The 25,326-nt window shown below is 62.5% G+C and overlaps 5 protein-coding genes across 5 annotated transcripts; all 5 read right to left on the bottom strand.

Moving 5' to 3' along the window:
• Positions 1-65: 65 nt before the first annotated feature.
• Positions 66-725, bottom strand: MNEG_0239 (hypothetical protein; the record flags this gene model as incomplete). Its single annotated transcript, XM_014051272.1, has 1 exon — positions 66-725. One exon carries the CDS (start codon positions 723-725, stop codon positions 66-68), a length of 660 nt encoding a protein of 219 aa, XP_013906726.1.
• Positions 726-932: 207 nt separating this feature from the next.
• Positions 933-2,883, bottom strand: MNEG_0238 (hypothetical protein; the record flags this gene model as incomplete). The annotated part of the gene is made up of 5 exons (XM_014051271.1): positions 933-1,269; positions 1,451-1,608; positions 1,813-1,947; positions 2,143-2,547; positions 2,740-2,883. 5 exons carry the CDS (start codon positions 2,881-2,883, stop codon positions 933-935), a joined length of 1,179 nt encoding a protein of 392 aa, XP_013906725.1.
• Positions 2,884-6,311: 3,428 nt separating this feature from the next.
• MNEG_0237 (cytochrome P450) lies at positions 6,312-9,427 on the bottom strand (the record flags this gene model as incomplete). The annotated part of the gene is made up of 8 exons (XM_014051270.1): positions 6,312-6,758; positions 6,932-7,186; positions 7,427-7,515; positions 7,682-7,781; positions 8,047-8,146; positions 8,421-8,581; positions 8,818-9,125; positions 9,295-9,427. The coding sequence occupies 8 exons, from the start codon at positions 9,425-9,427 to the stop codon at positions 6,312-6,314; spliced, it is 1,593 nt and encodes a 530-aa protein (XP_013906724.1).
• Positions 9,428-13,408: 3,981 nt separating this feature from the next.
• MNEG_0236 (hypothetical protein) lies at positions 13,409-15,740 on the bottom strand (the record flags this gene model as incomplete). The annotated part of the gene is made up of 6 exons (XM_014051269.1): positions 13,409-13,435; positions 13,933-14,004; positions 14,145-14,211; positions 14,389-14,644; positions 14,868-15,243; positions 15,375-15,740. The coding sequence occupies 6 exons, from the start codon at positions 15,738-15,740 to the stop codon at positions 13,409-13,411; spliced, it is 1,164 nt and encodes a 387-aa protein (XP_013906723.1).
• A 1,276-nt stretch (positions 15,741-17,016) lies between these two features.
• Positions 17,017-21,696, bottom strand: MNEG_0235 (phosphoglycerate mutase; the record flags this gene model as incomplete). Its single annotated transcript, XM_014051268.1, has 5 exons — positions 17,017-17,873; positions 19,540-19,663; positions 20,206-20,391; positions 20,750-21,161; positions 21,674-21,696. 5 exons carry the CDS (start codon positions 21,694-21,696, stop codon positions 17,017-17,019), a joined length of 1,602 nt encoding a protein of 533 aa, XP_013906722.1.
• Between the last annotated feature and the right edge of the window lie 3,630 nt (positions 21,697-25,326).

The raw sequence follows: 25,326 nt of genomic DNA, 5'->3' as shown, positions 1-25,326 counted from the left end.
CACGGACGAAATTAACGGGGCACACAAAAGATATGAATGTCACAGGCAGGCAAAGAGCTGGGTGGTCATGCCTGCGCACGAGAGGGCAGCAGGTTCATCACGAGCTTCGACGCGGCACCCTGCAGCAGCCCAGCCTGGAACGCCGCGCCCTGCAGCATGGTGATGCCGCTGCCGACCCTGGCCCTGGCGCCCTGGAACAGGCTGTAGCCGCTGCCAAACGCCCCCTTCACATAGCTGATGGCGCTTGAGACAGGGGTGGAGGGTTCGGTCCCGTTGCTGGCGGGCGGATCCCTGGGCTTGGGCGCTGCGTCGCAGACCGTCTTCATGATGGCCGCGGCCTTGCTGTCACCCACCAGCAGGGCCAGCAGGTCGCGCCCCTCGTTTGAGTAGGCCTTGCCCGCCGCCACGTGCTGCAGCAGCGGCGCGCTGGGGTCCACCTCCAGCGTGGGCAGCGGAGTGGCCACGTAGCAGAGGGTGGACAGGAACACGTTCTTTACCTGGGTGGGCAGCATGCCCACCAGAGGGGGCACCAGGTCCACCTGCTTGGCCAGGCCGTCAGTCAGCTGCTTCCGCAACCCCACAGGCATGGCGTCCAGCGTGCTCGTCAGCAGCTTCACCGTGGTGGGCTTGTAGTCCTCCGCGATGCGCGCCACTGCCAGGGTAGTGGCGTTGCTGGCCAGCTCGGTGGAGTTCTCGCCGCCGCACGAGGCCTCGGGCGCATACATTGTGCTGGTGTGAACAGGAGGAAGGGTGCAGGAAGGGGATGAGGCCAAGCAGGGCGCACTCTATGACTAGGCGGGGCGTCACCACATAAAGATGCAGGCTCTTGCACAATTGCAACAATTTACACTCATCCTGGGGCGTTCCCTGTAGCATGTGTGTGGCCTGATCGCCAAGTACAGCCGCCCCCATGTATCCCCCAGGCCCTATCTTCACCTGCACATCCGCGCGACCCATGAGTCTGCCCTCGCCCTGCCGCCGGCGCTGGTGGCGTTGTTCCGCGACGCGGCGCCCATCGTCACCTCGGCCAGCGTGACAGCCCATGACTGCAGGCCCACAGTGGGATCGCCATCGTGGGGCTTGAGCAGGCCGCTGAGGGGGCAGACCTCGCGCTTGAACATCCAGGGCAGGTTGGCCACGTCCTTGAGGGACAGGCGGCAAATGGAGGCAGGCAGGCGCTCCAGCAGGGCGGCGGCGGGGGGCTGCAGGTTGGGCGGGATGAGCGCCATGATGGTAGTGCGCCGTATGACAGGCATCGTCTGGTTCACCCTGGACAGAGGGGCAGGAGGGTGGCGGGCTTATACATTCATCAGCAAGTGCCTGCATGCATCAGCTCGAATACTCCAAAGCATTTGTCTTGCACTCAGCCTGCCTCTCAAGCCCACCCAGTTGCATCCCTAGTTTGGCAGGCGACTGTTTGCTATTGGTGGCTGCAGCAAAGTAGACTCACCACCAGTCGCTGATTGTGTTCAGGGGCCCCTTGGAGGCGGCTGTCATGAAATCAGGCAATGACAGGTCGGGCAGCTGCACACGCGGCTGCAGGCTGCTTAGGAGTACATTAGAGCGCTGCTTGAACTCTTCTATTCTATCCTCCGTGTCGGCGCTCATCTGCACAACAGTGCCGGAGGTGAGCACGATGGAAGTGAAGCTATGCGTGCAATCAAGCAAGTTTCTTTACCTGCACGCCATCAGGCCCCGCCGCACGGCAGGTACAAAGCGCAACACCAAGTACCCTGCTTCGCGAGGCACTGCCCAGCCTGGGCGCGCCTAGGCACAGGTACTGTGCAGTCGCTTGGCAGCAGCTGCTCTCACCTGGTACCTGCCGTTAACGCACGCCTCTGTCGGCCGCTTCAGCAAATCGCACAGCTTTGCGTGCAGGTTGCCAGAGCCAGTGCGGCCCAGCACAAACATCGTCATCACCGGGACAAGGGACACGTCGTAGGGGCACTGCAGGAGGCATGGGTGAAGGCGATCCCAGCAGTGCGCGATGATGCTGAAACCTCAGCAAGGCACACGCAATACACAGCGGCGTGTGTTTTGTGCGCCACTGTGAGCTCAAGTCGAGCGCTGCCACGCAACCAGTCTAGCAACTGCCGTCAAGCAACTCCCGCGCCAGGAGGGCTGACGGCACCAAGCTCGCACCAGGTCCCAGCGCATGTCCTGTGGTATCTTGGCAAGCGTGGTGTTTGGCAGCTTGCACAGAATGTCCGGCAGGGCCTGCAGCGACATCCCGAGGGGCGCCAGCGCCACCGGCACCGTCTTCTCCAGCAGCCACTGGCCCACCGCGTCGGTGGTGTCGATTGACAAGCGGTGGAAGAGCGGCCCCACGTGCTCCCCGCTCGTAAAGTTGCAGTACTTGCGGGGGTACAGCATGATGTGGCAGATGCTCTTCTGCAGGTCCGCCGCCTGCGCCGGGCTGTCCGCCGCCAGCAGCATCAGAGCGCCCCCAAAGGTGAGTGGGTTGGCTGCGGCCTCCTCAATTTTGGCATCATGGTCAAGGCCCGGGACGATCACCTCGCGCCGGCTGATGGACTTGAGTGGGCAGATCTGCGCACAGGTGCATAGATGCAGGCAGCCTCGGCGCTACTTGGGCTGCCGAGGGCGCAAAACTCGTGCAGGGCAGCTTCCCTTTTGAAGGCAGCAATGAGTGGCTGCAATCAGCTGCAGCAGCGGACAGTGAGCGCGTGGGCGCTTGACGTGCGATCAACATGCAAACCTAAACGGACCCAGCTGCCTCACCTGGTTGGTGGCGATGGGCGGCACGTTGCCAATGGCATCAGGCCCCATAGCACACAGCTCCTTTGGCAGGTTCTGAAAGTACATGTTGAGGGCGGGGCCCACCACCGCTGGCGGCACGATGCTCTCTATCCACCTTAGTGACATTGGCAGTGGTGCCGCGGCTGCATATGTGAAGAGCTGCAGCACCATCAACCCCAAGGCCCAGCCCGAGCCGCGCGCCACCATTGGCAAGCCAGCTCTGCGCTGCTGGTCGCGCGGCCGGTGCCGCATCGGCCCTCCTTCCAGCTGTCTGGTATGCTTCCAAATATTTTTGACTGTTATATCTGACCGAATTAGTCGCCTACGGAAGGAAGCTCGCGCGGACGCGGACAAGCAGCTACCGCCCTGCGATGCGTTTTCTCAATCTGCCAGTGATACGAACACCGTTGAAGGATTAGATTATCACAAGTGACTTCTTGATTAAGAGTATCGAGGGGACTGTACATGCATCACGATGTCACCTGAAACTGCCACCAAGCAGGTTCCACGCATGCTGTATGCGGCTAGGGACACGGCCTGCTCTTGGCGGCAGACAGCTATGCTGGATACCATAGAGGCGATCAGCGTTCTCTGAGTGACGACCAGCTTGCTCCTGCTTGATTGGGAGAGCTGGCTGTGCACCCCCTGTGACCGTTGCACATGCGCGACGCACCCCTCTTGAATTGATGGCGAATCTGCAGCATAAGGAAGGTGGAGCGACCCACAGAACAACAGGGAGAATCATAGCTGCCTGGTTAGCAAGAGCAGGCGTCTGTTGGGCTGCAACTGGATTGCCTGACTCGAGGGACGGTCATGAGAAGGGCTGCTTCACAACAGCCAGATAGATTAAAAGTACAAGAGCTTGCTGTTCTACACAAACACAGCCTTAAAGGCATTGGTTGGTCAGATGATGCGTCTTGGGGGTCACGTGACCTCAGTACATCGCATCCTGGCCTTGTATGAGGCACGGCTGCATCACCACACTTCATCGTGCCCCTCAGTCTTCTGTGCCGAACGGCTGCGAGGCGCTCTTTCCCCCACTTTGACTCGCACACCCCATGATTTGGCATCCAATGCTCCTAGTGATTCGGTGCTGGCTGCTCTCACGTCTGCCTCCATCAACGGCGACAGCCGAGCTCATCAGTCAGTGACACTGGAACTCGGTCACAACCTGGTCACAACACATCAGTGGTGGTACCGAATCAGACACTCCGTAAGGTGATAAGGTACGTGCTCTGACAAGCGTTTAGCATCCGTCAAATTTCTGCAGTGTTTTTGACCTTGGTTTTTTTGTACCCATATGCACACACTTGCCTCCCATCCCTGAAAATCGATCTGATATTGTACGCGACCACACCTACTGTATACGGGTGCCAAGCAACAACGCATCTGATGAGACGGGCTACGATTAATCTAGAAGGGTCCCAAGATCGAATGTGCAAGCTGCAGTCCCGCCCATGGTGTGCGTGGCACCAACAGCGAGCAGCGGCTGCACGAGCGGCGCCTCGGCGAACACACCGTGCTTGCCGCACGAGCGCAGCACAAGGCGGCGAAATAGAGGCCCAGAGACTGCAGCAGCACCAGGTTTGTGGCGGTTCAGGCTGCTGTTTACGTTGCGGCAGAAAAGACGTCTGCAATTTGCCGCCTCACAACGCCACCACGCTCAACACGCAGGCGCTGCTAGCCCGCATCCTGCAGCTGCCAGCTGAACAATTGCCAAGATTTGTTGACGAGGAGCGAGAGCGCCTCACCTTTGGGTTCCTCTCATACCTCTCCGAGCGTGCACGTGGTGGGGGCGAGGGCGCGGCAAGGAGGGGCGCCGCGCTCAGCTGGGGCAGCGGCGGCAGCGGCGGCGGCAGCGGCGCTGCTAGCTCTCAAGAGCGGGCCCGGCTGTCTGAGCTGGCGTCGCGGCTGGTGGCACTCAGAGAAGCAGCAGGTGGGGCACGAGCCGGGGCCTCGCTGCCGCCGCCTCTTGGTTGGCACCACGCGTGCACACACATCCGCGGACCCACCACCGCGCGTGTAAGTTCAGGGTTTCTTCCTGCCCTCAGGCAGGCCTTGCAACCTCCTTTTATACCCGCTGCCCCGCACGCCGCACGTGATGTCCAGATTGGGAGTCCGCCCAGCGGTCCCTGCCGCCGCTGGCGTCGTCCCTGGCCTACTCCAACTACGCGGCCTGGAGGGAGGGCCACCCCGGGGAGGAGCTGGCTGACGTGGCGCCGGGGGTCAGCCTGGAGGACCTCTACCGCGCCGGGGAGAGGGAGGTGAGGCGGCCCGGAGGTGGAGGGTTGGGGTTGAGAGGGCAGGGGTTGCCTGACACGGTGCATTCCTGTGCAATCGGTGGGCTTATCGCCCTGCTTTTGGTCAGCACGCCAGCTGAAAGGCTTACCAAGACGCGGCACTTGACCGACTTTAGCAGCCGCCACCTCACCAGTGGCACCACCTTCCCTCAACTCCAGGAGCTAAAGCTTCAGCGCGGCAGCGCATTGCGGCCCAAGGAGGGCAGCGCCCTGGACGATTTTGCGCGGCGCGGGCCCGGTGCGGCGTTCAGCTCTCAGGCGGCGGGTGCGATGGAGCGCGTGCGGGCGCGGCTGATGGGGTACCAGGACGACGGCGCGCGCGCTGGTGCGGGGCTGGATGGCGCGGCCGCAGCCACCTCTCCAAGCAGCACCAGCAGTGGGGCCAGCAGCAGCAGCAGCAGTGGCACCGGTCGCACTGACGATGGGGGCCCCGCAGCGCAGCGTGTGCTGCGCGCGCTGCTGCTGGAATGCGAGTGCCGCGGGGAGCGGGCGCAGGCACTGGCGGAGGCGTGCGTGCCGCCCGGGCTGAGCGTGGCGGCCGAGAGCCCGGGGGGCCCGCGCATCAGCATCTGCAGCAGCCCGCCGCGCCTGCTGGCGGCAGTTGCGGCCGAGCAGCGGCGGCTTCAGCAGCAAGCTGAAGGGGGCGATGACGGCACTCCTGGCAGCGGGACACCTGCAATGCTGCCATCTGGCGAGTTGGCGGCTGCGGTGCTGGCTGAAGTTGAGGAGGATGTGCGCGAGTATGAGACCCACGTGTGGAGCCGGCTCTCACCACTGGAGCGGTATGGTGCCACGCCAGGCTCGTTGTGATGAGACTGTCAGGGCTGGAGTGCTGTAATGTGGCTGGCCAACCAGGTTGCGTTGCATAGCATGTGGACGTATGGCGTAGGCATCCTTGGCAACACAGCCATGAGCGAAACATCGTCCTTACCCTCATACATGTCAGCCACAGATTACTCATGGAGCTGAACAATCCTGAACGTGAAGCAGATGCCAACAACAGAGTGGCATTACTGACCCTGTAAATGATAGCAATAAAACGCAGTGCCGAAAAGCGGGCAGCCCTGTTTGATAGCGCTATGCGCCCTTCATCATACGTTGGACACTCAGCTTTGTAGCAATCAGCTGAACTCAGCAACGCACGCACCTGATGGCGCCGCCGGCATCTGCCAAGAAAAGCGCCGATCTGAGCAACACTCCTACCGCTTGCAACACTTACTACACCATTCTGCCGCTCGCAGGCCCTGGGCACAGTCACGCGGCCACTGCCTCGCGGGGCGTGGCCCGCAGCATCATGCTGCCGCCCCTGGGCTGCAGTGTGACGTGGTAGCAGGCGCGCCGCTTGAGGTCGTCCGCATCGGTCGCGTCCCCCTCCCACCTGAAGCGCCCCACCAGCATCGACACCACCACCTGCAGCTCCAAATCAGCAAGGGCCCGGCCAACGCAGTCGCGCGGCCCAACGCTGAATGGTATCGCATCCGGCACGACGCCCTGCTGCTGCTGGGGCTGCTGCTGCTCGCCGCAGCCGCCGTTGCCGGCCATGGCCTCCCCCTGAAGGTACTCTGCGCCGCCCTCCGACCTGGCCAGCCAGCGCTCTGGGCGGTACTGTGTGACGTCATCGCCGTAGAGCCTCGCCTGGTTGGCTATGGCGTAAGGCGACACCATCACCATCACACCCACGGGGACGACGTGGCCGCACAGCTACGGGATCAGATGGGGCGAGCATAGCGAAGGCAAGGGGGAGAGCGAGGCATGAGCCGCCGGGGTGTCCAACAGGCCTGCAGACCCAAGAAACAGTGCGGCAAGCGCGTGGCCGCGCCAGGCGATGCCACCGCATGCTCAGCATTTCGGAACACCTGCCCATCTTCCCCCACCTCGACGGGGCGGTCTGTGAGGCGCGTGGTGCCGAGGGATGCGGGTGAGAACAGGCGCAGCGTCTCCTTGACGACCGCCCCCAGGTAGGGCAGGCGCGCCATGTCGCTCCACTCAAAGTCGCGCGGCACAGGGTGCTCGGGGGTGGGGGCCAGCCCCGCGGCGGCCAGCTCGCGTGCGAGGCGCTCCTGGCAGTCCGGGTAGGCGGCCAGGGCGGCCAGGGTCCAGCTGATGGCGTGGCTGGTGGTCTCAAAGCCCTGGGGAGGGGGGGGGTCGGGGGCCATCAGCATGGACAAGGTGAGGGTTGAGGGCCTCATTACAAAGTGCAGTGATCCCATGACAAGACGATGCGGTCTGCTGCGATCACGGCCAACTAGATACCGGTGGACCAAAGGACACAGACTACGGTACCACTACAAGATGGAAAACGCAACGTCGACTGGCAACTGAGAAACTATCCATTTTCAACAATGTTTGAGCTGCCAGTCCAGTCTCACCGCTCCAAAGACGACACCAATTTCTGCCTTGAGCTGGTTGTCGTTGAGCTTCTGACCCGTGGCGGGGTCCACCACATTCAGCAGGTGACCTGGGTAGCGGGGGCCACCGAGGTGAGGAGCAGGTTGCACCGTCAATTCAGCGACATCACGAGGCTAGGTTGCTTGGGTGTGCTAGAGCGCAACATTGCAGGTACAAAATCGCGCGTGCCTCACTGCAATGACTCACGCCCACGCTCGCAGATAATCTGCCCTCACCAGTGATGGTGTACTCTGGCGGGGGGCACTTGCGGACAGCCGCCACCTTGATACCCAGCTGCCGGTCGTGCTCCCGCAGAACGCGCGCTTCAGCACGCGCCTGCATGCACATGGGAGATGCAGCTGTTGACAAAACAGCCCGAGGCGCGTGGCACCACGCAGCGCGGGCAAGCCGTGGCGGCTGTCGGCGCCAATGGAAGGCTGCCACTGGCAGCAACAGCGCCCATGGCTCCAGGGCCCAAGACTCTGCGTTGGGCCCCAGCTTAGCCCAGCGCAAAAAGCAAAACTGTCAACCGCAACAGTGAGATCACAGCCCGTCTGCATTCCATCAGCCCAATCTCCCCCCAGGCCCCCAGGCCGCCCACCTGGCTGTCCCACAGCGCCATGATGGGCCTCAGGGGGTTTGTAAAGCGCTGGTGCACCGCCTCCAGCACCTCGTTGAAGATATCCATGTACTCGCTGGGCCTGGGGGTGGGGTTCAAGGCGGATGGGGGGGGGGCGGGGAGATGTGGGTGGTTTCAAGGGAGACTTGCTTGCAGAACCAGGACTCTACCTTCGCACGCTCGTCAAGCACACCACAACTCCCAAGCTGTACCTGGCTGGTTACAGAACCTGGACATTTAACGCCCTTGATGCTGGTTATTGCCGACCCCATGCAAGTGTTGAGCGGGGCCAGCGACGACCAGGTACTGGCCCCCGCCCCAGTGCCCCCCTCACGAAGGCCCGTCACTGCGCTCACTTGCCGTCGACGCCCTGCAGGTCCTCCCCAAACAGCAGGCTGCCCATGACGTCACTCGTCACCTTCTTCGCCATGTCAGCCACGTCTACTTCACCCCCAGGGCCTGCGGCCGTGATGCGTGAGGCTGTACGGCGCGTAGCGTCCACCGTAAACGGGAACACCTGTGACAAGACAGGGCCGGTTGAGGTAGCAGGGAGGGGAAGCAAGGGTGGGGAGTGGCGCCCAAAATTTGGCAGGTTGAAGACGTGATCAAAATAGGTCAGTGTAGCCCAGGTCCTGCCATCCTAGCTGACAACCGGACCGTCCAGGGTCTTCGATTTGCCACCTTGCGGCGACCGCGGCCTATCGCGATCGTGGCCCCAGCGTGTGCGCCCTGCACTGGCCCCGAGAGGCGCACCTGCTTGAGGCTGGCGCCGCTGAACGCCGGCGCGACCGCCGTCCGCACCGCTTTCCAGGTGGCGCCGTCGTCTAGCGTCAGCATGTTGGGGGTCTGGGGGTGCACGCCCACCTCCAGGGCTGCGTACAGCTGGCGCGCCTTGGGGATGTAGGATGGCCCGCGGCGCAGCACCTTGCCGGCCTCTGAAGGGTCGGCCAGCAGCACCATGGGGGTGCCCAGCAGACGCAGCCGCACCAGGGGCCCCAGGGCTGCCGCCCATTCGGCAAGGATGATGGGGGCGCGGTCGCTGAGGATGGCGGGCAGGTGGCCTGCATAGGGAGCGGAGCATGGAACCAGCAAGGTGGTGGTGGTGGGGACTGCCGCGAGGACCCTGGAGTCCGGCCGCTAGACCTGTCAAGTGACGCAGGTCACTGTCACGTCCTTTTGACGAATGTGACAGATCTAGAGGGTAATCAGCGCCCTGTGCACCGCCCGCACCGGTCACAAGGCTTGGCGCCTTGGGGGACGGGATGCTCCGCATTCGCCATGCAGCGAGCGCTGCGCCGCCAAACGCCCAAAGGGCGGCCGAAAGGAGCAGCGTGCCGAGCGCGCCTAAAGCCACGGCAAACATCGTGGAATGTTTTTTTCCTGCGCTTTGAGCTGGCTCTAAGCGTGCGAGTCACTCCACGCCAACGTTGGAAGCTGTGCGCTCAGACACAAAGGGGCGATAGATAGGCGGTAGCGAGGACTAATTCTTAAGATAATCTACCCTCAAGATTGATTGCCATGCACAGCCTCACTGGAGACTTTAGCCATTACCACCACAAGGGGGGTGGATGGCTGGTCAGCACTCCTAATGGTGACGCAGCGAGCATCCGGAAGCAGGTGCAGGCTGGTATGATTTTTTGTCGTATTTTGTGTCAATCAGCACTGTTGTGGGTTCACTGGTCGCCGCACGTTGATTCGATCCTGGCGTGTTTTGCCTGCCTTGCCCGCTGCAGTTGCTTGTGCTGCTGCAGGATGACCAGCCGGCAACTGTCCACCGCACCCGGCACCCAGCCTGTTTCCCGTAGAATCCCTCGGGGAATTGCAATTAATCCCTCGGGAACCCTTCGGCAAGCATGCATTTTGTTAAAATTTTCACGCATTAACGTACGTTTCCCATCCCCCCGGGGATCCTTCGGGGCTGCCGTGCTGACCTGGCCGCCTCGCAGCCGGCTGGTCTCTCATGCCAACGCAACTGAGTTACGGTATGCTGTAGAGATCTATTTGAATCAGTTCGAACACCATGAAAATCTGGTTTGCATCACACCAGTGTTGACCAGGCAGCAAGTTTGCCGCGTTTGACTGCACCATTGATCTGGTGGCCAGGGCATCAATCTTGTGTGGCATCAGGCGAACATCACAATCATGGAAGTGAATGAGGACGGCGAATCACACGCGGTGCGGGAGGAGGACGCGCGTATAGACGCTCTTATCGAGAGCGAGCTGCAAGAGGCCCGCATCTCCGTGCTCGGGCTTGAGCAGCAGGCGGCAGTGTCGATGGCCGTATCTTCTTGCCTTGAGAGCTGCGTCCTGGGCATGGAGGCGATCTACATCTCGCGCGAGGACGCGCCGGTGTTGGCGAGCGCGGTGGCGAGCGGCAACTGGGCACAGGAGCCCGAGCCGCAGCCCTGCGGTGTCGACTCGTGGCTTCGATGGGCGATGCCAGAGGCGTCGCCTGTGCCGCCGGCCGCTGCGACGGGTGGCACTGCAGCGGCAATCACCAAGTCGTCCTCGACCAGGCCCGGGTCCGCCGCAATGCGGATGAGCCGCGGCGACGCCGGCAGCGGCAGCCGACCCCGCACACCAGTTATGCAGCAGCAACAGCAGGCGTCAACACGGCCTGGGTCATCAAGCAGCAGCGCATTCAATGCCGCAATGGCTGCTGCGGCAGCACCCGCTGGTGATGCAGCCAGAGCTATGGCGGTAGCGACCGGAGCCGGCAGCAGCAGCGGCAGCGGCGGTGGCAGCCAGCCAGGCAGCCGGCAGGCCAGCACAGGGGGGGCAAAGCCGCCCTCTGCCCAGGGGCAGTCGCGCCTGGGAAGCTCACAGGCCCAGCGCAGCACGCGCGGCGGAAGGAGTGTCGACGTCACTGGAGGCACCGCTACCCGCCCAGCGCCGGCACCCCACAAAATCGCAGGCGTGCGCGATGCCGCCTCCTCGGCTCGCCCCTCGCCACAGCAGGCGGCGGCAGAGGAGAGGCTGCGACAGGAGCTGGCCCTGCGGCGTCAACAGGAGGCGCTCCTGAGGGAGCAGAGGGGCAAGGAGGACGCTGCGCGTTCAGCGGTGGCGGCGATGCAGAAGGACATGAAGGGCCGGGAGTACGGCTATGACCGCAGCGGCAAGGTGGTGCTGCTAGCGCGCGCCAACCCCGACGCGCTGCCCACCACGCCTGCGCCTGGAGCACGCATTGCGGCGCCGGCGCCGGCGCCAAATGCGGCGAGCACAGCGACGGCGGGCAAGTTGCCCTCCTTGCGGGCTCGGCAGCAGTCGCCGCCAAGAGCGGCAGGGGAGGACAGCACAACAAACCAATTGCCAGCGGGGAAACCTGGCGGCAGCAGTAGTGGCGTTGGCGAAGGCGTGGCCAAGAGCAAGGGCGGGAACAGCAGCACCCGGGTGCAGGACTTTGTTGAGGTGCCTTCGCGGGCGCAGCCCTCTGCCTTGGAGACACTCAAGCCAGGTGTTGGCGTGGTGCTGCGGGCGGGTGCGGCTGTGAAGCAGGGGCCGCGCACAGCGCCGGTCGCCGGCCAGCTGACACGAACGCAGTATCAGCAGGCGGCTAAAACAGCAGCGCAGCAGGAGCGCAACAGGGCGGCCTCTGTCTTAGCGGCGCAGCAGCAAGCAGCTGCAGCTGCCGCAGCAGCGGCTGGGCCGATAGGGGCGGCGGGGACACCCACAGGGTCAGCAGCACGAGGCTACCGGAGTGCAGGCAGCACCACCCAGGGTGGCAGGCACCCACGCTCGGGTGGTGCGTCAGCCTCCGGGCCAACAGCAGGCTTAAGCCGGCAGGCCAGTGCAGCTGCAGCAGTTGAGGGACAGTCTCCTTCCGCTGGGGACCCCAGAGGGCCAAAGCCTCCTGGCGCAACGGTTGCAGACATTTTGTCTTCGCTGCCGTCATCTGCTTCGCCACTGCTGGGAGCAGGGAAGCGTGAGAGCGGGTCATCCGCGCGGCAGCAGCAGCAAGGCGCCTTGTCTCTCCAGCTAGACGTCAACCTCGCCCTCACCAAGGTGGGAGGAGCGACTATGGGGTGGCCGGTCTGAGAGGGCTTGGTGCCTGTGCTTTAAATGGAAACCGTTTTTGAGCGCCGCTATTGGTGCAGGCGTGTGACCAAATCAGCCCCACGGCGTCTCCCTTGCGCTCGGTCACGCAGGCGGACGACTGGGGCAGCTCGTCCCTGGGGGGCTTCACGCCACCAGAGCGGCAGCTGGTGGCGCATCATCCTGACCAGCGGCAGCTGAAGGAGGAGGGTGGGTGCTATCGGACGGGATGAACGTGCAGCAGCACAGGGTGCTGGCACCTGCGGGTTGTATGTGCGAGCCGTCAGCCTCACGCACTCACAGTCACTTGCAGTGTTGGCACAGCAAGCCAATCTGTGCTGTCCATACCCGCCCCACTCCTCTGTTCGCAGTGGGACGCACCGCCTACCTGCCACGTGCACGAGCAAGCGTTGCGACCATGCAGCCACCCTCTGTGGCCCCGGCTGGCAATTCGGGCTGATGATGCGGCCATTTGCTTCAGATGGGCGCTCACAGCAGGTGTTACTTGCACAAGCAACGACAATCCAGTACATCAATTTACAGTACCAGCAGGTCGTCAAGCATGCCATGTGGACCTTTGAGTGTGAAGTGCGGCCCACCAGCTGACTGTAAATCGGCGGTTGAGTAGTGCAGGGGTCTTGCACAACCTGCGCATGTGATGCGACCGATCATACTGCACGCACGAGGCTGCTGCTCTGCTCCATAAGCGTGTTGCGGCTGCAGCGAACGTTGTTGCTGGCGCTGGTGGCCACAGCCGCCGCAAGGCCCTGCTCTAGCGCCGCCGCTGCCTCAGCCGCGACCAATGCCGCCACACCGCCAGGCTTTGCAGGCGCTGCCTTGGTAAGCGCTGTCTCTGCGGCTGGCGGCGCAGTCGCTGACACAAACCAGAGTGCAGTTTGGGCCGCCACACCCTGACCATATGTCCAAGTGCCCTGCAGCTTGCCGTCTGCATAGCTGCCCGCAAACGCTGGAGGCTTGAAGCCAACTGCACACTTGGGCGCAGGCTGCGCTGCAGCCGCTGCATCTGTCTTGACCTCTGCTGCCTCAAGCCAGACGCGCCCCGAGGCCTCGTCCCATCTCCCAATCAGCGTGACATGCTGCGGCTCTGCCGTATGGGTGTCAGGGCCGGTGTCAGCCGAGGGCAGCATCGCCTGCAGGCTAGCGGTGCCGCGTGCCGAGCCATCTGGCAGCAGCTCCAGCAGGATTGAAACCACCCTGGTGGGCAGAGCCGCCGCTGCTGCCGCTGACCCAGCTGCTGACGCCGTCCCAGCTGCTGCCGCAGGCCGAGCTGCGGCAGGTGCTGCTGCTGCTGCTATTGCTCCTGCTGCTGCTGCTGCTGCTGCAGTTGCTGGCCGTGGAGACCGCAAGGCTGTGCTGCAAATAAAGGGCGCTTTGCCAAACGTGCTGCGAGGCAGGGCGGCTGCGAGGTAAAGCGTGCCGATCTGGAGGCGTGCCAGCCCCGGCTCCCCAGCCGCCATCAGCAGCTGCAGCAGCATCGCCGCCAGCTCGGCAGCAGTGGGCCGCACATCACGATCGCCGGCGTTGCAGCAGCGTAGTGCGGCGGATCCAAACGCCAGGGCGCTGTCCCTGGGCCAGTCACTCAGGCTGGGCGGCAGGTGCATCTCTCCAGATTTCACCTGACATGGCCGAGGGATGAGGTCCGGGATGATGATACAGGGGCCGCAGCCTGGGTGGCCAAAAGGTGCGATGACTACTGTTGAGGTTGTTCTTGCAAATCAGGGCCTCGTGCCCGCAGCTGGTTGGGCTGCAACCTCAGATTTGATCAACGCTTGGCCACGGGAATCGTACAAACGTTATGTCGTTGCAGCTGCGCACCTGGTGCATGGCGACCCTCTTGGCCTCCCGTGGCTCGCAGCAGTCAAACAGCAGCTGAACCATGATCACACCCTGGAGGAGAGGTCGAGAAATATGGGTCACCGTGAGGGTGCAGCGAACCGGTGGAAGGGCGCTGGCCGGCCCCTGGGGCGTTGCTCAGGGCAAACTTCCGGGGGCTGTGGGGCGGCTGCAGCAGCAAAGAAACGGCTCACCAGGGAGTACACGTCCGACTTCTCACACATCTGGCCCAGCTGCTCAAACAAGGGGTCCAGGTAATCCCTGTGGCGGCAGGGCGGCAAGAAGGGGGTTTTCTAAAGCAGAGAATCAAGACACATCAGTCCCAACTTTGGCTGAAAGCAAAATCTGCTACATGGCACCTTGCTCAGTCAGGCACACTGTCAGTGTTGCAGGCTTGCAACAACCCTTGCAGCCACAATCTGCATTTGAGATGTTCACCTGGTGCCGCACCAGCCATGCATCTGCGCAACACCGCCATTGGCGACCCCAACAGCCAGCGCGCGCAGGTGTGCCGCCGCCGTGCCGCCGCCGCCAACAGCTCTAGCGCCACTGTCGCGCTGCCCCGGGCCCGCACCATGCTGCCGCGCGACAGCCGCCGCGGCTGCTGCTGCCGCATGGATGTCGCCCGCCACGGGGCGTGCCACGCCAAAGTCAATCAGCTTTGCATTGCTGGCCGCATCCAGCAGTATGTTGCCTGGGGCAGAATGTGAACGTGCAGGGCGTATCATGTCAGCGTTCGCCGTGTCTCTGCCAACCACGTGCCGTGAATGAGCTAACCCCCCCCCCCCCCCCACCCCCAAGGGTGAACCCCGTCGAATCCCACGCGGACATCCTAAGCTGCAAACCGGCCACCTTCTGCAGAGGCTGCAAATCACATTTGACACTTCCTTGCAGGATCGTGCGCCTGGTCCACGCACCGGGCTTGATATCGCAGTGCACTATGCGCAGGCTTCCGTGCAGGTAGGCAAGTGCGGACGCCACCTGGTAGCACACACGCAGCCGCTCGTGCCACGTCAAGGGCGCGCGGCGTCCCTTGCCAGTGGTTGTAGCCACTGCACCCGGTTCCATGGTGTGGGGGCCTGCTCCGAATCGGTCGTCAAGGCAGCCGCCTGCCAGATGCTCCAGCGCAAGCGCCGAGCAGCCGGGCGTCCAGCAGCTGCCGAGGGCGCGGACGATGGCAGGGTGGGCGCAATGCCCAAGGTGGAAGGCCTCCGCTGCCAGGGCGCGCTCTGCACCAGCAGAGGCCACCTTGATGGCGACACGGCCAAGGGGTGGCAGGTCGGCCGCAAACACCTGGGGGGTGGCAGCAAGCAGGTGTCAGCAGGGCTGGGCACAGTCTGCTTCTAGGCGCACGCTCGTCAGCCTCAGGCTGCTGTCCGTCGTGCTGCCAGCCCTCGCATCATCATCCTGGCCCAGCACCATACCTTGCCAAAGCTGCCCGTGCCGATGACCTTGGAGCGCCTGCCAGTGGTGGCAGCAGTCACCTGCTGGGGAGTCAGCTCGACACCAACGCAGCTCGCGGTGGGTGCTCGGAACTGCTGCTGCCCCGCCACCACGGTGCAGGCGCCTTTGGCCTTGCAGACTTGCTCGCACACGGCAACCGCCCGGCCCCTGTTGCGGGTCACAACAGCGCGTGCGCCTTGCTCTTGCTGCTGCTGCTGCTGCTGCTGCTGCTGCTGCTGCCGTCCCTGCTGCCGCTGTGCTGGGGCAGTGGGCAATGCGGCCTGGAGGCTGCCACTATCATCTTTGCCACCGCCGCAGCGGTGGTGCTTGTGGTGGCGCTTGACCATCGTCCTAGCTCGGTTAGTGCTGTTGCGACGATGCGCTGCCTCGCTGGCGCAAGTGCTGCACAGTCCAGCAATGCGATGGAGGGAGCGCAGGTGCCAGATGGATGGCTGCTGCGGGTGATAACAATGTCACCACGCGTCAATGTACATGACTTCGCTACGTCTACTGCAAGCAGACGCCCGGTGATTGTACCGAGTCGACAGTGGCTCCTGGCTCATGTCGGAGCTGGACATACGGCCACCGATACGACGTCTAACTAGCCTCAAGCGATCCCGGCTGACTGAGGAGCTATCCACGCCAGCTGTGACTGCAAGGTCCTGCACTACGGCAGTATGATGAACTTGGGGGGCCTTCGTACGCTACACGGCGAAAAATTTGTTAATTGATGCCTCGTGGGCGGCGTAGTAATGCGAGTGCTCGGCAGGGCTGCCCAACTTGACTACTGTAGACGCAGCAGCTGCCTAGAGAACAAGAGGGTGGGCCGTCGTTTGATTCTCCATCAAGAACGAGGGCTGCCCTTCCAAGTGCGGTGTATCGATGGTGTCCAATCTAATCTGAATGATCAGGCTGCCATAGGTTGTGAGCCGTGCTCAATTGGGTCATTGGGGGCACGCAACTGTACTCCTGTCAATGGTTGAGAACCACCAATTTCATGTGCAAGTTGAGCACTAGTGCTGATACATAGACACGTTACTTTACGAACACAACATCCGGATGATAGACACACCCTCCATGAACTGATTGGTTCTGTCCGTTGTTGAATTTCTGAGGCCCCTGGGCCCTTGAACCCGAAGGTCAAGCTTCCAAAGGATTAGGATTAGGATCAGGAGTGTTACAAGATCCCGCGGTCACCCGCTCCTGGAGCCATCCAGGCTCATGGGATATGACTTGGTAGCATCAGCATTGTGTGACAGGGATTCAAGGGGTCACTGTTCGCCGTTCAATGCAGGCGTGCACAAAGGCTCCAAGGGAAGGGAGAGGATCGTTGTTACAGCGTCTTGCAGGCGCCGGCTCCTAAATTCATCCAAGATTTTGGAATACGGTGAACACTTTGTACAGGAAAAATCAGCCACAGCTGTGCCACCTTGATGCGTTTCAGCAAAGCCAGCAAGATTTAAGGCAAGGTGCATATGTTGAGACCATCCCGCAGGAAAGGGAGATGTGCAGTTAGATGAGTTTTTTAGGGGCAGTCAGTCCCATCGTGTGCCAAGCAAGGCAGTGTTCGCAGCTGAAAAACATGCAACTGCAATGTCGCTGCAGAGCGCACGCCGCCCCACGTTACTTGCAGCTGGGCGCGTTCAAGTCGAGATTGCCTCCTGTGCTTTGGAAGTAGCGTGAGAACGCGCTGTAATTGATGCCAGCACCAAGCACGCCTGGCCCGTCACCACGGTCGCCGCCGCCCGTGGCGGCGATGCGCTCCCGCAGCTGCTGCGCCGCATAACGGTCCAGAGACCGCATCGTGGGGCTGGAGGGGTCGGCCGTGTCTGCCGTGGCAAGGGCCCTCGCAGCCGCAACCACAGGCTCAAGAGCCTCCGAAATTAGGCCGCCCGGCGCGCCGCTTATGCTGCCGCCACTGCCGGCGCCGACTGTCGCCCAGAGCGCGTCGAGCTGGCCTTGCGGCACAGCCGTGTTGTGCGAGCGCACAAGCAGGCGCCGCATGAACGCCCGCACCAGCACCGCCTGCTCAAGCGCTGGGAGCACAAAAAACGCTGCGGCCACCCAGAACAGGTACCACGACGCGGCAGGGCCGCCCGCTGCTGCACCCGCTGCGCGCAGGGGGGCAGCCAGGGCCGCAAAGAGGAAGTAGTTGGGCTGTGTGAGCAGGATGTAGGCGTCCACCAGGTTCATCGAGTGCAGCACCGCTGCCGTGCTGCTGCCGCCCCCGCTGCCGCGAGGCGTAGCGTGGGCCGGCGCCGCGCCGCCAGCATGGGACGGCGCGGTGCCTGAGGGCATCAGCGGGGCAGAGTCGTCTGCAGCGGCATCGGCGGTGTCGCACGCGCCTGCAGGCGCGCCAAAGCGACCGATCTCAATGTCATCATTCTGCCCCTCAACCATGCCGTCGTCAGTCCTGGAGTCCTCCTCGCTGCTCACGTCCTCTTCGCTGCAAGTGTCCAGCGTGAACGCCGTGTTGCAAGCTGCCGAGGGCCGTAGGGCAGCTTCATTATCACGCAGCGAGCAAGCTGCATCCGCCGCCTTCGGCGCCGGTGGCGGCCGCGCATGCGCACGCGGGTCCTCGCGCTCCTGCTGCGCCGCCAGTAGCAAGCACGCGGCAAGCGCAGCGACACGCATTGCCAAGAATGCTGCCGCAACGAATGCAAGCGCCTGAAGCGCTGTTGTGTGGACAGCACGGCCGTACTTGTCCAGGGGGTCCAGGGGCCCCAGCAGCATCACTTGCGGAGACATGCCCGCAAGCCAGAGCGGTCCAAATATTCTGCAAGAAGAGGAGGGGCGTCCGGGGTACAGAGTGATAAGAACCTGACACACTTTGGAAGAGGGCGCACTGCAATCATGCCTTAGCTCCAACACATGAAAGGCGAGCGGCCACGCGCACCCTGGGGCGACCCGATGATTGCCGCCGCTGGCCTGCATCTCGGGTTCTCACCCATAAGCAATGCCTGGAGGCGCGGCCAAATTGCCAGCCACAAACGCCATTGCCCACAGCGCCGGCGCCGCCAACCACCGCCACGACTTGGCATGCTTCTTGGCCGCCACTGGCGCCCTCGCACGTGCCCACGCCGCCGCCGCGCCTGGCGCGACGCAGCCCATCGCTGCAACGGCTGCAAAGAACCCGAGTGACGACAGGGCGACGCCGTGCGCAAGGCCAGCCGCGACGAGGACAGCCAAAAGGGCCGTAAGGGCGGCGGTCCCGACAACTGCGCAGGACACCGCCAGGTATTGGCCGCCACCCCACATCAACGACGACGACGGAGCAGTCAGCGCAGGTGGCACCAACCAAAGAAGGGCGGCCAGCGTTGCGTAGGCAAACTCGTGCCCCGCCGTCAGCGCAACATCGGGCGGCAGGGACGCGTGCAGCGCAGTGACGCGCGCAAGCATGAAGGCGCCGACAGCTGCGCGCACTGTGTAGTTCAGAATGACCGCCAGCACAGGCGCGCGAGGTGCCTGCATGGATGGAGCGTGGCCAGCAGCTGGTGAAAGTGGGTTCCTGCGCCCAAGGGTCAGCCGGCGTGCAGGCAGATGACGTGTTGCAGAGGCTCGCACACTTGGCTCTCCATTCCACGCCCACCCCTTGACCACGTACGCATGGCGTCATTCCAGCCCCAATTCTACCCTGGCTTGCCCCCATCCTTGCCTTGCGTAGCGAGGAGGGGACATCCACGTCCAGCATGCTGTAAAAGGTGGAGGCGCCCAGCGCGGCAACAACCAGCACTTTGCCCCAGAGCTCAGGCAGCCCCTCGCCGCGCCACACGGCAAGCGCGGCGCCGGCAGCAAAAAACAGAGGCGCCACTGTTGCCGAAGCCAGAGACAGGCGGTCGCCAATATGCTGCATTGCCGCGCGCCAGCCGCCGCCTGCATGGTGTGTGTGTGTGTGTGTGTGTGTGTGTGTGTGTGTGTGTGTGCGCGCGTGCGTGCGTGCGTGCAAACGTGTGCGTGCGTGCGTGCGTGCGCGTGTGCGTGCGTGCGTGTGTGTGTGTGTGTGTGCTGGGAACAAGGCAACGCTGACTCAAGATACATCGGAAGACTCTATCCAGCATCACTGTTTCCGCGTTACTGCCGTTGCTGCCAGCACCTGTAATGGCAGAGCAGCTCGTCGAGGTACCCTGTAGCGTTTCAACGTCCCACCTTCGCTGGCCATGTAGCGCCGCAGGTCGTCAACGGATAGGGCCTTGCCGTTCGGCAGGTTGACGTTGCGGTAGGCCTCCGGGGGCAGGCCTGAAACGTAGAGGGCCAGAGGCTCCAGGGCGTACTGCGGCGGGGGAACGGCACCGCGGCCATTGAAGTTGTCTAGAATGTCAAGGGGTGGTTGCTGCTCCAGCATTTGTTAACATCAAACGTTTGATGTCGTGAACTCAGGAAGCCAAAATGACAGTTGAAATCAAGAAAGATGGATCAAGTGCCTCATCAAGCTGAGTGTAGGCGGCAGAATGGGTGTGTCTGGCAGGAGAAAAATGGAGGGATTACATACAGGGGGTTGCCCTGGGTGTCGGCCGGTTGTACGTGACAGCTTGAGCGGCCAACAAAACACATGCTTGGTGCAGAAGGCCGGTGCATATGCAAACACGTGTTAAGCCGTATGGCAGGCACGTGTCGGGGGTTCCTTAAAAATCCATTTGAGCAGCTTGGTGACCTCCACATACTGCCTATTCTCAAAGACATCGAGCTGCTCAATTGATGCAGATGTCACTGCCCCCGTACCCCCTTCCTGCCTCTCCAATACTAGCTACACCTAGGCCCCCTCTGGTTGGTGACACAAGCAAGTAATCAGCCTGCTGCAACCCTCAATCGCACCTGGTGGCTCACGACCAACACGTTCTTTCCCGTTGCCGCCATCGGCACCGCCACGTCCTCATAGAAAGACGCGACTCGCGCATAGACCGATGCGACAGGCTCTCCCAGGGGCGGTGCCGCGTGCGCGCCGTGCATAAGGGACTCGTAGGTTTCGTAGCCCAGGGCCATCTGCAGCAAGCGAATATTCTGCGAGGGAGGGCGCGTTCAAGGGGCAAGGAGTTGGGGGGGGGTCAAGCAAGGAAAAGAGGTGGGGGGAAGAGGGAGTGGGGCGGGGAGGGAGAAGGAAGGCAGAGAACAGGAATGTGGAACAGGGATGCAGCAACAACGAACACTCTTCGCACAAGTGAGGGCCAGTTTTCAGGCATGGTGAGAATGGGGTTGCAGACACTTTTTTGGTCCCGCAAGTGTGCTGGGGGGTAGGGACAAGGGTGAGGGTGAATGGCTGAGGAAATCGCCTGCAACAAGGAAGAGGGCATCTGCGCGCACTTGGGCAGTGAATGAGCAATCAGGTCAGCTGCGACAAATTTAAATTTTCCCGAATCACCTGACCGGCAAAGATGCCAAAGCTGCGCTCCGCAATGCGGCTGTCATGCTGAAGTGCCATGCCCCCCTGCCCTGCGGCCTCAAGCGCTGCCCGCGCCGTGTAGGCGGTTCGCCGCAGGTGAGACGTGAACACCACATCGACGCGCACGCCCTTGGCGGCGAGGTCACGGCCGGCTGCGCGTGCCTGGAGCTCGCCAAAATCTGTGAGCTTGACGTCAATGATCCCCGCCAGGATGCCGCGCTCGTTTGACGTGCTCTCCCCATGGCGCACGAAATACACCGCGCCCGGCGCAACACCCGCCAGCGACGTTGTGCGTGGTGGCTGCGGCCGGCCCCAGGCGCCCCCCGTAAACGAGCGCACGGCAGCCGCGCGGCCAAGTGTGGCTGCAAGCAGACGCGACTCATCGCGGCCACTGAGGGCGTGGAAAGGAGAGGCGCGCGTGAAGCTCGCCCGATTGAAGCTGGACCGGCTGCCCGCGCCCGCTGTGGCGGGCGGGCGGCCTGGGGTCCCGTCAGCCAGGCCGCAGGAACCACCGCGGCCGCCGCTGCGGCTGTCTGGGCTGTTGCTTGGCGAGTCCTCCTCTGCAAGCCCCGGCAGAGTATTGCCCGCAGCGGTGAACTGGCGGCGCACCACACATGTGAAGGAGCCCGGCCGTGGCGCAGTGCTGGATTCGCCCCACGCTGCAAGCTGGACGCTGCCGCTGTTGCCAGGGACGGCAAAGTGGTTGGTGCCGCCGATGCCTTTGTTGACAGGTGCATATGTCACCCCATCACTGTGGCTGTTGATGCCGCCAAGGGCCCGCGGCCACACCCTCGTGCAGAGATTGCTTGCGCCGCGCGCCGCCAGCATGGCGGCGTGAGCGGCGGGAATCATCAGCGCAAGCGCCAACAGTGAGCCCACTTGCAGCAGGAGCAGCGTCCTTACCGCATCCTCTGCCGGAGGCCCATCACGTTGTTCTCCTGGCAACGGAAGCGCCCAGGAATGCGGGGGCTGCGACGCAATGTAGAATGTAACCCCACCGCCAGGGCGCGGGGCTGCGTCAATGTCATGGTGCGGGAACCCACCTTCAGGCGCCGCGTGCACGCCAAGCACCTGGTAAATAAAAGCACAGGCAGCGGAAGGACTGTTGCAATGTTAGCAGCTTGCATCACGTTACGATTGCAATTGCGTTTGCTGTTGGGGAGCAGAATGTGGGGCATTCACAAACGCAAACGAGATGCAGAGCAATGGGAAGTCAGTTTGCAACAGTGATCTCTTGTTTTACCTGGCCGCAGACACGCGGATTGAGCTCCACGACGGCCCCGGACAGCGGCGCGCCCACAGCCTGGATGTTGACAAACAGGCGCCCACTAGGACCGGCGGCGAGGGAGAATGCGTATGCACCGGCAGCGACAGCCTCGAGGGAGTAGGAACACCTCATAGCGTAGGATGCTGTTGGAGACAGGTCCAGGACATCAACAGCCGGGCGCATGCGGCTGGCTACGTACAGCAGGCGGCGCGGCTCGTCGACGAGCAGAGCGTGAGGCAGCTGCGTGATGGAAGGTGCAGGTGCCCCGCACAGGCCAGTCCAGGAATAGCGGTGCAGGTTGGGGGAGGAGATGTATGTGTGAGAGCAGAAGACTGTGCGTGTGAGGGCACAAGTTGCCAATGACGGAGAGGGCATGGGGAGGTCTACAAAGACATTCTTGAGCCACAAAGCGCTAGATGGCCTGCCCTGGGCCATTAGCGTGTGCTTCAACAGGTGGACCAGAGCCTTGGATGGCAGCCGTGCTCGCCCAGCGCATGCGTGCTCACCTGCCACTGCCACTCGCCGCTGTCAGGCAGTGCGGTCATTGCTGGAATGCCGTAGGGAGGAGGGAGGAAGTCCTTGTCAGCGCCCGCCTGCAATACCTCCACCATCCCAAGTTGTTGACCCATAGCCACAGGGGGCAGGTTCTCAGCCCAGGCAGCAGCAGCCGCATCGCACGCAACGGAGCCCCCGCTTGCAAGAGAACCGCACACGCGTGCCCAGTGTACTGCCACGCTTTGCAGCAAGCCAGGCCGCCGTGGGCCCGTCGGGTCGCCTGCACGTCCAGCCGCTTCACGAGCCGCGGCGGCGCCCAGCGACAAAGGCGGCGCACGACGCACTTCGGCCATGACTGCGGCCGAGGTGGCATTGAAGACCACGAGCCGCTCGTCGCAGTACCCGCTTCCAACAATAACACGCCCATCCGCCGTGTCCACAGCCGCAGCCGGATCACATAGCGCGCCCGGCCCATGCACTGAAAGCGCACGCACATGCTGCGCGGCGGCAGCATCGCCTGCCAGCGGCGCGCCGGGTGTGCGGGCCGCAGCGGGCGCCCATGGGACGCCGTACGCAGCAAGCTCGCGGCCAGAATTTAGATCCACGCGAATGACGACACCTCCAAACCGGTCGACGCATAGGAATGACTGGCCGTCGGCCGACAGAGCCACGCTGTGCGGAAGGTAAACGCGCCCCTCCAGGTACCACCGCGCAACACTGCCGTCACGGAGTAGCAGCACGACAGGTCTCCTCTGTGGCTCGCGGCAGTGTGCAAGCTGATCCATAGTCCCTGCCGGAAGGCACCAGCCACTGCAGCACTGGGGCCGGTGGAGCACAAGCAAGCCACCGCCAGCCTCCGCGCCGACCTTCTTAATCGACACGACAGTGCCTTCGCAGAGCAATGACAACGTGACAAGTATTCCAGCCAGGTGGGGCGATGCAAGGATGAGTGAAAGGGGCCAGGAGCAGGTGGTGAGGATGTGAGCAAGGCCACAGTTGTTACATGCAAGTTGCTCGCTCTGTGGTACGCACTGCAAGCCGATCATTGTGATTTTCGAAACCAAGTGATGCAAACATAGATGCGCTGCATAAATTCACCACACATGTACACATGCACACATGCACACAAGCACGCATGCACGCACACATGCATGCATGCATGCATGCTCACGCGCCACTGCCGTGCCCCACCTAGCTCGCCCTCCCGCATCAGGCGCCGCAGCAGCCCCATGTCGAGGTCGAACTCTGTGACTTTGGCCAGAGGGCGCTGAGCCACGCGGAACTCAGCATAGATCTCCTGCTCCAATTTTGCTGCATATGAGACCTTTGGAGTTGCACGTATGGAAGGCAGCAAGGGCAGGCAACAATACTCAATCTGAACACATGTCAACGCGTCGAAATGGATTGACTTTGCCTGAATTGCTGCCCAGGTGCAAGCACAGACGCGCTACCAGGGCACCAATATCAGCAGAGGATTGTGCAGCATGAAATTTAACATGCCTGTGCCTCACCTCCTGCAGTGTCAGCGGACCACTGGGCAGCGCACTTGTGCTGCCCGATGGCCCTGATGTGGGGCCCTCTGCAGACGCTGCCGCCGCCGCCACCCCTGCCGCGTTAGTTGCGAGCGAGGTGCGGGTAGCGATGGGATTGTTTTTTTGCAATCAAGCCCGAATTCAGAGGCGCATATGATCGTTTGCATTTGCACCTGCATTAACTGCATGGCGCGAGGAGCGCCGTGAAGTATGTATTCGCGGCGCGACCTGCGCCTCTATTGGCGGCGCACACAGAGGCCAAAGCCCTTCCTGCCGACTCATGCCAAAACATTCAACACGTATTGGCGCGCTCTGCTCACCTGCAGCAAGGAACAGCAGGAGACGCAGCATACCCGTGGTCCCGTGCTGTTTGTCCGCACGCACTTGAACTTGGATTTCGCGGCGTCTTTGCGGGTACGTGTCAAGTAATCATAGTTCTGTTCCGAAGCCCGTGCCTGTGTGGACGACCGACTGACTGCAGGCGTGGTCCAAGTGCCACCAAAGTGTGAGCGAGTGACAAGAATTGCAACGGCGTCAAATGACGTGGATGCAGGTCGACGCTGGGAAAGGAAGATGCGCACAATACAAGTGTTCACAGACTTATGTATTTTTCTTACTAAAGAGACTGAAGGCGGCGCCAATGTGGGGCTGAGTGCTGACCACGCGCCAACAAGTTGTCACTTTGCATGCCCCTGAAGCTCACACGGCGCACCCACAAACTCTTTCAGTCGTCCCCACGCGAGTTCCCTCCTGCCAGATCATAGGACAGACCTTCTGGAAGTTGCCTTGCGGATACGCACCTGCACGAGCATGGGACGTGTGTTGACATCCCGGTTGTGGCTTGGCTGAATGGGAATGTGCACCGCGGTTCCTTATGCACACATCACATTGGCACGGCGACAGTGAGTTTGTCCGCGTACTAGGCAACAGAATCAGCAAAGAATGCCAACCTAACCCTGTTGCCTGTACAAAAAGAAAATGCCAGAGGTCGGCTTTGGCCGCCGTTGCTGCACCCGTGGGCTGCCATGTCCGGGCACTGCCCCCGTGACTGCAGCCACTCTGTTGACGTCACCACGACAACTGGTGACGGGTGTACGCATGCTGGAATGATCCCTGGTGAGCATCCTAGCATACGAACATTAGATTAAGGTTTTGTTCTTAGGGTTACGGATTTGCAAGTCCTTGTATGGCTGGGCAGCGCTTTTTGCGGTTGCAGACATTCCCCCTCGTCCCTTGAACCCTAAACCCTGAGCGGCTGGCAA

This window comes from Monoraphidium neglectum (genome assembly GCF_000611645.1).
Source record: "Monoraphidium neglectum strain SAG 48.87 unplaced genomic scaffold scaffold00017, whole genome shotgun sequence".
In the NCBI taxonomy this organism is placed as follows: Eukaryota; Viridiplantae; Chlorophyta; class Chlorophyceae; order Sphaeropleales; family Selenastraceae; genus Monoraphidium; species Monoraphidium neglectum.
This window is presented reverse-complemented; position numbering and strand designations above follow the sequence as displayed.